Source organism: Aphis gossypii, chromosome 1, assembly GCF_020184175.1.
Source record: "Aphis gossypii isolate Hap1 chromosome 1, ASM2018417v2, whole genome shotgun sequence".
NCBI lineage: Eukaryota > Metazoa > Arthropoda > Insecta > Hemiptera > Aphididae > Aphis > Aphis gossypii.
Window position 1 is genome coordinate 70812081 of NC_065530.1, and position 12122 is coordinate 70824202.

The following is a 12122-nucleotide window of genomic DNA, read 5'->3' on the forward strand; positions in this document are numbered from 1 at the left end:
TTATATTATACTATGATTTGTATAAATAAATCCCTGTACGTATTTGCCAGTATAGTATTTGAAATTTGCATACACAATATAATTATCAATGTTTAATCTACGATAGTGTGATATAGACACTGAGATAGATAAGATATACTGGAGCGCGCACTCGGCCGTAAAAACGAGCCGTCGTGTTTGACGTTACCCCCACCACCGAAGGGCAAAACATTTCATTTTTACATAGGAAAATACGATGAATTTGTAAATAACAATTTATTTTCGTTCTTAATAGCTGAGATATTTACTCAAATGCCTATATAATCTCAAGCTTTTCGTTAGTTTGTAATTTGTTACAATTTTGTATACCTAGTACCTATATTCAATATGGTTGTCTCGTGTTCAGCTTTTGGATGTACTAATAGGCACATTAAAGGTGGAAGTATTTAGTTCCACAAGTACCTAAATATTAACATTTTATACAGTTTTATTTGTGGCCAGGGGCCCGGAGGTTTCTTGAAGCCCCGATGGTTTTATAATTTTATATAATTAAATATTTAATCAATGAGAAGCGGAAAAAATACCCAAACTACAATTACACCTGAAAAAAAGCCCAAGAAAATAAAAGTGCTATCATTGTAATCTTATATTTTGAAATATTTTATAAACTGTGGTTGATTGTTGATTATACAATGGATTTACAATCATATAATACATTTTTAATAATAAATAATAATATTTTTTAAATAATTTTATCATATAATTATTTAATAGAACATAGGAAAAAAATATTAAAAATACAAAAATTCTCGTTTGTGGTAACATAATATGATAATAATAACTAATAATTATAATACGAGAGATCATAGTCATAATAATTAAATAATATAATAATAGTAAATTGTTAATTTAAAAAATAATTTCGATAAGTAGTCTATACAATCATGATAAAATTCTACAATAACCTCTAGGCTATATCTATACATAAAAAAATTAAAATTAACTTAACTGTATAATAATGATAATTAACTATAAAAGCTAAGTTAAAACAATACAACATTTAACTGAATAAGTTATATTATATTAATAAGTTTGATTGAACAAAAATAACTAACAAATTAAGTTATTATACCTACCTAAATATTAATATTTTATAATATATAGATTTCCACTTAATAATCCTGAATTACTTAAAAAATGGTTGATTGAAGTTAAAAGGAAGAATTTTATACCTACAATGTATAGCACTTTATGTAGTGAACAACTATTTATAAACAAAAATGTCCATTGTAAATCTCAAAATCCCTGCTTGATCACTTTCCATATCGTTATATCTTATATTATAATCATGGTAATACAATAAGGTAATGAATAATTACTACTACATTTAATTTGTTAAAGAAATAAGAAAATAAATTAAGAATTATGAACGAAAATAATCATAACTACAAGTATATCGTATGTAAAAATGAAATGTTTTGCCCTTCGATGGTGGGGGAAGCGGGATTCGAGACGGCTCGTTTTTTGTATCATTGCGGGAATGGCGAGTGCGCGCTCCAGTATATCTTATCTATCTCAGTGGATATAGACGTTTAATGTAGTAATGTACAGTGGTTTTCAACCTGTGCGTCGCGGTTCCCAGAAGCGTCGTCGGTGATTATGGAAAAAACCGCGTTCGCAGTGGAAACTAAAAATAAATTTATAATATATTTTTTGATTTTGTACATGAATATCACGTTGATAAACCTATTCTATTGTAAGTATTCATTATATTTTACTTGTGGCCGGAAAAATCCGCCATGAATTAAGCTTATTTTTGTATTTTTCTATATAGAGTAACGACAAGGAGAGTAATTACATGTTAATTTTGTCATTAAATAATGTAAATTTTTTTGTATAACATCGTTAATCGTATGGGAGCCGTGTATATTTTGATTTCAAAATCAAAAGGAGCCGTAGACCAAAAACAGTTGAAAACCACTGGTCTAGTATACATTTTTGCTGATCTGGCCTTAGTTAACAATATTAACATACCTCAATGGCTCATTGAGTAGTAAGTTTATACTCTGATGGCCGGTGCGAAGAAAATGGAGAATTAATGGAGAATATCCTCTTCGTGATAAAAGATAAATTAAATTTTTTGTGATATTTTCTCTACAGTCTACACTCTACATCGTATATATAATAAGATTTTTTTTTCAACATTTATTTGAATATAATATATAATTGTATATTATACAATCCATAATAGTAGTTACAATAAGCATATGAGCTGAACAGTACAGTTGGCGGTGAAAATCGTGAGGGGAGTAGCTACCTAGCAGTAACACTCGACTAAAGATAATAATTAATAACATTAGATAATAACAAAATAAGAATAATATTGTAAAATGTAAATTATTACAAATACTATACCTAAACAATACAAACGATTTATTGTATTTGATTTTTGATTGTGATGTAGGTACTGATATAGTGATATCCACGTGCGTGTATCATTTCAAATAAATTTTATTTGAAATTTTGGTATAAAATATACAGTTTAGTTCCTACGTGATTTTTTTCGATTTGTTCCCCAAAATGTGTGTTTTAAAGCACTGAATAGAAAAGTCTGATTCAAAAATTCTCACAAATCATTATTTTGGAAGTTATATCTTACCAAAGTTTACGATTTTACGCATTTATATTTTATATTTGTATGCATGCATACGTGACACGTTGTATACTTTGCTTTCCTACGTTTGTTGAAAGGTAGAATTATAAAATATAAATACCTTAATTTCCTTAATATGTTTAGTTTTTGCCCTGTGACCTACATGAGGTCGAGGTGGTGTATTGCATAGCAATTCGAGGGATATTTTCGATTTGCGAAGCGTAGCGACGAGTGCCGACATGCGTAGTCACATTTTAGTTTCAATTTTTTGTTTTTAAACAGTATGTACGATAATTAAAATTTTTTTACATATTTTCATTCATCATTAAAAAACATTGGTTAGGTACAATTAATAAAAAAAAAAAAATAAAAAAGTATTTTTTTTTGATGATTTCGTCGTGGGTTTCACGTAATTTTAACGTATTTACTTATACTGTTTTATAGTTTATTTTTTGGTTTAATTTTTTAAGTAAAAAAAAAAGCGAGAATTTTCAAATTATATCTTTGTATTCAGTGCTTTATAAGTTATAACACACATTTTGGGGAGGAAATCGATTGGGAACTAAACTGCATTTGTTCCGAAATTTTAATTTATCATCTTTAAACATAAAATAGAATATTAAATTACTGTTTAAAATTTAAAACTATAACAATTTTAATAAGCTTAGTAAATTGTACGTAAGTACCTATAATAAGTATTTTAAGTAGACTCAGTACTTACCGCTATGTTATTTTATTATATTTGTAATACCTATACTTTTTATTACCTATAGGTGCCTACTTATACCTACTTTTTATTTTCTCGTTATTGAGTCTACGACTAGGACAATTATATTTAAAAATCAATATCCCCTTGTTAGAATTTAATGTTTATTATTATGCACTTTTTTTAATAGCAACCCAAGCACCATTACGTACAATAGTTATTGTATATATTTTTTAATTTTTATGGCTTGTCAAAGGAAAAATATATTTTATAATCTTTATCAATTAAGTTTAGCTACTCCTGTTCTACAACTTCTGTGCTACAACTACTAGGTATACACCGAGTGGCATCGAAGGTTTTTCTTATTTTATCTATGCCTATTTTTTTTAAAAAAAATATTTATAATGTGAATTAAAAATGCGTTTATACGCACACAACTCTCGGACTAACTCAATGGCCAGTCAATGCACATTGAGTTAATGCGGATTAACTACTGTATTTATAAACGTGGTAATAGACAAGTAATTATTTTGTTCTACTACTAACTAGGCACTGGATTTCAACGATATTAATACTTAGTGTCCAATTATTAATTTATTACCAAAGACAAACAGTATATAGGCTCTACAATATTAGGTATGGTGTATTAAAATTCTTTCCAAGGATCCAGGTTGAGTTTTGGTAAGGAACTGCAAGGTACCAGTTTATTTCTGAAAAAATAAATCGATTTGTTAATATCTATTATTTAATTTGTATTTTAGACAATACCTATTATATATTTTGTATTATAATAATCTCAACTATATATTATTTTAATAACTATGTATAATCAATGACATAATATATATGTTGGTTAGTATTAGCAGCAACTGATAGCCTAACCTCCCTACGCTTTCTAATTTTATTTATATATCTAGAATATATTAAGCTCTTCATTTTCGATAGATAAAATATTCTTCTATTTGTTTATCTTATTATTTAAAAGATGCTTGCTGTCCTAGTTATATTATAATATTATGGCAATTTTAGGTACTAAATCAATATAACATTTCAGATTTAGTTAAGTAGTTTGGTTTATAAGCTTTGAATTTGTTCTTATTTTGAGTAGATAGGTAGGTATTTACTATAAAATATATAAAAGTGCATTTAATGTTTTATTAAGATATTTCATTTATTTATAGATTAGATAAGGTCCTATAGTAGTTTATAAATTATAATAATGCAGTGTTCATTCCCCACATCATACACAACTAAATTAGGTACTAAGTAAATAATTATAAATTTAAAAATCGTATACAATTAGGTATTGAGTAAATACCATCGTACTCAAAATAAGACAATTATGTTTAAGCAATTGTAAGATAATATTTATTGTTTATATATATATATTTTTTTTTTTTTTATAAGATTTATTCTTAAAATCTCTAAATCGGACATTTCACATCACTAGGAAAAAACATAGATAGGTACTTACTACCTATCGCACGATAAATTTCTGATTTAAAAATATTTTTTTATGCTATATGTAGGTGTTAACTATATAGTATCTACTACCTATATTATGTGCTTAATACCTACAGGTAATATTTAATATGAAATACTCACTGACTACTGATTACATCAAAAGCATTGCGTTGTACAGATTGAATGTCTGATGTCATACACAGGATTAGTGATAATGATGTTTTTCGTATTTCATCAAGTTGATCTTTTAAAACAATTTATTAATATTACAGAGGGTAAAAAAATGTTATTAAGCTTTAAATATAATATGTGAATAATAGGTATATAGCGAAAGTTTCAATCGTTACCTAAGCGAAAAGATCCAGTTTGGTTTCCAAATTCGTAAAAGAATCGATCGCCAAATTTCCATCTGAAAAACATTTCTCCAGAAATACATTGAAATGTGTGACCTAACGAAGATCCCGGTTTCAGTTTTTCCAGCAAACCAGCCGCGTAAAAGTCTACATCATCGACATGCTCGTACAAGCTAGCTAAAGTATCAACATTCTTGAAAAATAATATGTTTTTATTAATAATTTGTTTAATATAGCCATTCGGTGAGTTCCAAGTTTAATAGTTAGGTATGTTGTGTAATGTGCAATTCTTTAACGTAGGCACATATTTACTTTTTTTGTTATTTGATCTGTAAAATCATCAAAAGTCTTGGCTTCACTCAATCCGCACAGTTGCCTAAATTTATTGTATGATGGTTCTCCAAAATCTCTACCACGTTCCAAGTCAAAGCTGACTAAATCGAATCCTTCTGTTTTGTTTGGATCTCTAAATAGATGTTCGCTAACCTAAATCAATACTCGCATAATAATCAGTAGGTACCATACTTATTATTTCTAAATTTGAAAACGTGAAATTCATTTCACTTAGAACGCAAAATAATATAATCAATAAATAATTATCATACCTCAGATGTGAAAAATTGATCTTGGTCCTGCGTAATTTGGCTAAGTAAACCTCTAGTAAAACTATCATAATTGTCTCCTCTTTGCACTATGTCAGTTCTTAAAAAAAAATCACTCAAACGAATTTTTGACGTAACTTTTCTGGCTTCATTTACCAAACTATAAAAAAAATTATAATATAATATGTGCTATAAAGTTTAAATTGGTACAAAAAAATATAGTCTTAGCATTATCATTACTCCATAAATCCTTGTATTTCGCTATGAAGTGATCTGTATGCTGCACCGGTAAAACTGGTTATCGTAGTTGGATTTAAAAATTTATCATAATCCATATTAAAACCTTTCTTTAATGGTAGTAATTTGTTTGCTCTGGCATAATCTTTTCCTATGATATTTTTAAATGTAATAACTAATAATATTTAAAATTGATTCGTGTATAATATTGTAGGTATATAATATATTTTTAAATAATTTAAAACCATTTTAAGTACTTTTAATAATACTACCACTAAACGAATCTTAAAATAAAATGTTAATGGAATATTTTTTAAATATTAATTATTTACATTTCTTAATGCATCTATGTGTAAGTACTAAGTATATAATATTTTATTACGAGCAATGTGTTAATGTGAAGCTACGTCCGGCAATATATCTACATATTGCTTAATACTGATAATCCATTGCATATATATTTTTATTATAGATGAAAATAGATATTAGTTTATTTGAACATAATTTATAATAGTAAATTATAAAATATATACTTCTTTAATAAGTTATAAGCAACATACATAAAATAAGTGTTAGTTATTATGACATAGGTACCTAGAAGTCCAGGAACGAATTCATTGTATACCACGTGCTGATACATTCCTATGAGTAATTTTCTGGCTTCTTGGTATAATCGTTCGTCGTCCCAAGAGGGATTTATTTTTTTGAGATCATCGCACAACATGTTATGTAGTCTCAATAGTGATATCGTCTGAACTGCGATGTTGGGATGTTGGTTTACTCTTACATCACCTTCGATAAAAATAGTTGAAATGTTAAATTATTAAAGGTGTATTTTTTTCAGTAATCTAATTAAATATTACACGATTATGTTATATTTAAATAACTAACTACATTCATACTTTGTGTGAAAATAAAATTAGGAAAAAATGTTTATCTAAGTACATAAATTAGATACAATTAAAGATTAAAATATAATAAACGGTAACTCTCATTACTAACTATTTTAAAAAAGTAAGTACCTATTTCCTTATTTGTCGCTTAAAAAAAAAAAAAAATAGTCAAGTAGGTATCTACCAATTTATCATATACCATATACTGTATATAAGCTAGGTGTTGAGTGGGTAAGTGTTTCGTTTGCTAACTTTAAATTCAATGATAGATTGAAAACATTAATGTATTTGTATACGAAAAACGAATCTGAGCAAAAAAAGTCTGTCAGCCGTTACCTATGTCCTATATCGCCAACATTTTATGTTTTTTTTTTTTTTTTTATGTATAATTATTAAAATAATTTATTATACTAATTGCCTTCTAATATTATGGAATCTAGATAGATATATTTTTTTCGAAAATATTTCTTTTATTAAAATATTAGTATTTAATTGTTTTAGTAATATTTTGTATATTATATATTTTATACAATATTATATAAACTTATATAACTCGAAATTTAATGTTATCTTCCCGTGAATACCGTAAAACAATGAAAATAGTTTTATACTTAACAGTAAAAATATATAAAATCTTAAAATACCTAAATCAAATATGTTATTGAGTACAGAAATATTCATAATAATACGTCAAAGGTTTAAGTAGTTTTTAAATTATAAAAAAAAAAAAAATATATCATCGTTATTTATTGTTTAAATAAGCGATTTTTTGATTCATCTAAATTTGAATTTAAAATGTCTTTAAAAATAATTTTTTTTATAAACTGTTATAGACTTTATGGTTTCATCTAGTATTAAATTTTCAAAACTTAAAATATAAAACTAAAAGTTTGAATTATGAGTTTCTAACTACAAAATAGTTTTCAATTTTATGCATTTTGTCTAATGTTGTTAATATTTATACTTCAAATCCATATAACATCTTAAAAAAAAAATTGTGCCGTTTATATTTTTAATATTTTTATAGAGATAAAGACAGCTTATATATGTGGAATTTTGTTTTAAATTTTCAAGAATTTTGATCCAGCAAATATTTTTTTTGGAATTTATAAAACATAAAAGTAAAAAAAAAATGATAATTTCTTATGCCTATAACTTAAAGAAAGTTTTATAAATTAAAAATTGTGTTATATTTAAAAAAAAATCATTGTATAAAAATATAAATATTTTGTGAAAATTTCAAGTATCTCCAATTATTCGTTTTTGAATATTATAACAAAATAAAATATACATTTTGTCAAAAACTGGTTTTTCATCGAGTAAATAAAAATTATTGGGAATTTTTTTATTTGGCAAGCAAAGTATTTTTAGTATAATTATATTTAAATTTTAACTAAAAATCACCCCTTAAGTTGAAAACTGAAGTATTTTTACTGTTTCAAAAGTTGATGACTGATAGAAAAAATAACACTGTTGTAAAATCAAAACATTCACCGCTCCGTCCAGAATCTAACACTACAATGATTAAAGTTAAAATTATATTGTAAGTGAACAATATTAATTTTCATAATTATTATTAAGATAATATGAAAGCACTCTCATATAATAATGTACCTATGTATAATAAACAACATAAATTTAATATAAATTACCAGATGCGTAGCACACAGTTCCATCATTAACCACGTTACATTCTTTTGTTGCTTGTTTAACGTTAGGTAAATATGATTTTCCTTTAGGTCCCAATTGTCTTCTAAGTTTTCCATTAGAAAATGTTCGTAAAGAACGTGCTGTAATATCATTTGAACCATATAATAATGAAGCATCAATGAAACTGGTAACTGCAATTTGCTGACAAAATAATGAAATACATTAAACGTTTTTATTTATTTTTTATATAGACGGGTAAAAGACTAAGTAAGAAAAAGGTTCACAGTTATATTTACTTGTCTGACTGGTTTTATGTCACAACCTAAATCTGCTGTATCAGCGGCTCGTGGAGTGGAAAAACATCGTGTTTTTGGACTATCAGGATCATCATGCGGGATTGTAATTTGAAGGCAATCTCGAGGTAGTATTTTTGGTGTGGATCCATCTGGATTGCAACATTCTAGGTCACTCCCATTACCTTTTGTAATAAGATACATATTAATATTAATTTATTATTATAATTTAATATTATATCGAATAAACTATCAATTAAATTAGGTGTAGGGACTTTTATGATTTTAGCTTTGTTTTGGTTGCCGTAAAACAAAAATAATATTTATTATTTTAAGATAATTTATACAAGTACAAACACTTCTGATCTGTTTCTTAAAAATTGAATATATATATTGTTTTTATATATACTGATTTTAACCAATTTCAGCATAATCTGTACACGATTAAAGATCAATAGTAAATTATTACAGCTAAAATCTATAACATGGAAAATGCATGGTAGTCTCTTAAATATTAGTAATTTGACTTAGGTTTGTAAAAATATAAAATATTTAAATAAGGTTAACAGGTTAACGGTTAGGTATAATACATTTGAAAAACGATTTAAATTCTTGAATTACATTTTACAAATATTCAGATATTTAGCTTTAAATAATCAAATTTAATTGGTGAATTATTTCATAATAAAATATCCTAAAAACGGCCATTTATAACAACAATTTAAACGTTTACTGGGTTTTAATGCTTAAAAATCTTAAATTAATAAAATTATTTTTGCCGAAGCATCACGAAAAACGAATTAAATTTTAATAATTACTATGAAATCAACAATAAATTAAACAAATTAGGAAAAACAAATTAAAAAAAAAGTGTAAAATATATGAAATTAATATTATAATATAATATTGACTTAAATTCATCAATATATTATATTCCCATACATTTATATAAACCAAATAATAATAAAAAAATTAAATGTATGTTAATACTTTTATAAACTTACTTAAAACTTTAGAAAGTATTAATTCAGTATCATGTGCAACTGTTTGACCAAATTGCATAAACAATGTATTATACTTAGGTGAGGGATTATCGACGCTCGGGAACAAAGTTGTTCGTATTTTTCTTGCGTTTGGTAATGGTTTACCTGATTTTGCTCTTCTTGGTTGATTCTTACCTTTAATTGTAATTCGTTTTTATATTACAGGTAAAATTGAAATAACATTTTTTTTATTATTATTAAATACCATCTGAATAGTCCGCTTGAATAATTCGTATATTTGCTGAGTTAGATTGTCCCCAGATTGGAAATAATAAATTATTACAACTCCCATTCATGGTTCTATATTTAGCTGTGGAATCACATACTGGTTTGGGAAAACATCGATCAGCTAGATCAATGTCTTGAGGTTGTAAAAATCCAACAGAATTTGATGGATCCATTAGTGACCTAATAAATATGTATATTATATAATACAAACTATTTAAAACTATTATTTTTATTTACGGTATGATAGAAGGATTAAGATCCGAAATGAGTTCACCGCTCATGCAATTATGTGTCTCTTCATACTGAATTGTCTGAATTTCCGAATTTCTATTCAAATCTATATAAGAAATAATTAAAATATATTATAAATAATTATTCATGTACCTAAATAATATAATTTTATATTGTTGAATGTATAAATAAACCTGTATATAATTCGTTTTCTTTATTTTGACGTTCGCATGATATGCTAATAATTAACACCAGACAAAATGGAACTTTTTTCATTTTTTAACTAATATCCAAAATACTACAGTCGTGAAGTGAAACTAATTAATAAATACGTACTAACTACATGTTAGCTCTTATTATACCTATGTGTGAATTATCGTAACCCTACTTGATATTTATCGGTTTGAATTTTAAATAATATGCTTACACAATAGGTACTATCGCACAACATTTATCATTTGTAATATTGTAAGTATTGAAATACCTACAAAGTATGAACTATAATAAACAATTACTATTGTATTGTATTAAGATGTAAACTGTTATATATTATTCGCGTGCGTATTTTAATTAAAGATAATAATAGATTATACCATGGTGTTTTTGAATAGTTTTTTAAAATAAAAATCACATCCTTCTTGAGGTGTATCAAAAGAATATAATATTATTATATATTCACGTTATAATTACAGCGTGTTGTCAACATCACGTCTCCCTTCCAAAAATCAAATTTTGACTCTATTTTAATTTAGCTAATGCATTATTCGACCGTTTTGTCCAACTATGGTCACGCGTCGAAACACACCATCAAATCGTAATATATACGATACTGTTTTAAAATATTACGTTAACTTATAATATGCGTTTAATAGCCAAGTAAGTAATAGGTCACAAACATACGAATATAAAATTATATTAATATTATGTATCGTAGCCGGTAGTAGCTAACAGCGAGGGTGATGTGAGCAAAAAGGGTTCACACTATCAGCCGTCACGGTTTGTCCACGCTCGATTTAGGTATAACATGAATGTAATATATACCTATAATACGCGTATTGCAGGTGAAATATTATAGATATGTAATATAAATACTGCACATATAATAATATAATATTATAATTATTGTCTATTAGTGATGATTATTATTATTGTAGCAAGTTTTTATGTTATATATTTTATAACGTAGTAATTATTTGTTTTATTATTTTTATTCGATATATATGTATAGATAAGGTAGTAATTTGGTTTTAATTTTTTACAAAGGTAGAACTATTCATAACATTTTTTTTACTATAAGAAAAATAAATGAAGATAAACTATGTAAACCATAACATTTCCTTTGTCTGAAAAGAGATTTGATAGTGAATTTTAGTAGTGTAAAAATGGGCCCCTTTAGAAAATAAAACGTTTTTTTTATTTTATAATACTAATTCTTGGCTCAGTTTCGAATTAATTTTTAATATTATAGTTACTTAAGTTTTTTTAAATTTATGTTTAACCGTCACAGATAGAATTTATGTTTCATTAATATTAATAAAGTATAATTATTTTTGTTATTTTTGTTCTTAACTAATTAGTTATACTGAATTATAAAATTAAAAATAATATAAAATAAGACTAATTAATACCTATGTTTAAAACAATTAGGTTAATTAAATAATAAATAAATAGGTTAGGTAAAAAAAAAAACTGCTAATTGTTTTATTAGTTTATTATATATTTTGTTTCTCTAGAACATTGCGAAAAAGTGAAGGTCATGGACTATCTATTTCTGTTATCATCATATGACC

At 25.6% G+C, this 12122-nt stretch overlaps 1 protein-coding gene across 1 annotated transcript; it reads right to left on the minus strand.

Moving 5' to 3' along the window:
• Positions 1–3913: 3913 nt before the first annotated feature.
• LOC114132713 (peroxidase-like) lies at positions 3914–10691 on the minus strand. The gene is made up of 13 exons (XM_027998254.2): positions 10527–10691; positions 10339–10438; positions 10079–10281; positions 9835–10008; positions 8834–9015; positions 8540–8738; positions 6589–6786; positions 5998–6145; positions 5761–5917; positions 5468–5641; positions 5150–5348; positions 4944–5046; positions 3914–4048 (listed from the first exon to the last, which is right to left on the minus strand). The coding sequence occupies exons 1-13, from the start codon at positions 10606–10608 to the stop codon at positions 3985–3987; spliced, it is 1983 nt and encodes a 660-aa protein (XP_027854055.2). The 5' UTR covers positions 10609–10691; the 3' UTR covers positions 3914–3984.
• Between the last annotated feature and the right edge of the window lie 1431 nt (positions 10692–12122).

Excerpts from the sequence above, each read along its gene's own strand:
- LOC114132713 (XM_027998254.2), bottom strand. The coding sequence starts at position 10,608 with ATGAAAAAAGTTCCATTTTGTCTGGTGTTAATTATTAGCATATCATGC. Across the intron at positions 5,642-5,760 it reads ATCAATTTTTCACATCTGAG|GTTAGCGAACATCTATTTAG; the intron begins GTATGATAATTA and ends GTATTGATTTAG. Across the intron at positions 4,049-4,943 it reads TTTGATGTAATCAGTAGTCA|AAATAAACTGGTACCTTGCA; the intron begins GTGAGTATTTCA and ends TTATTTTTTCAG.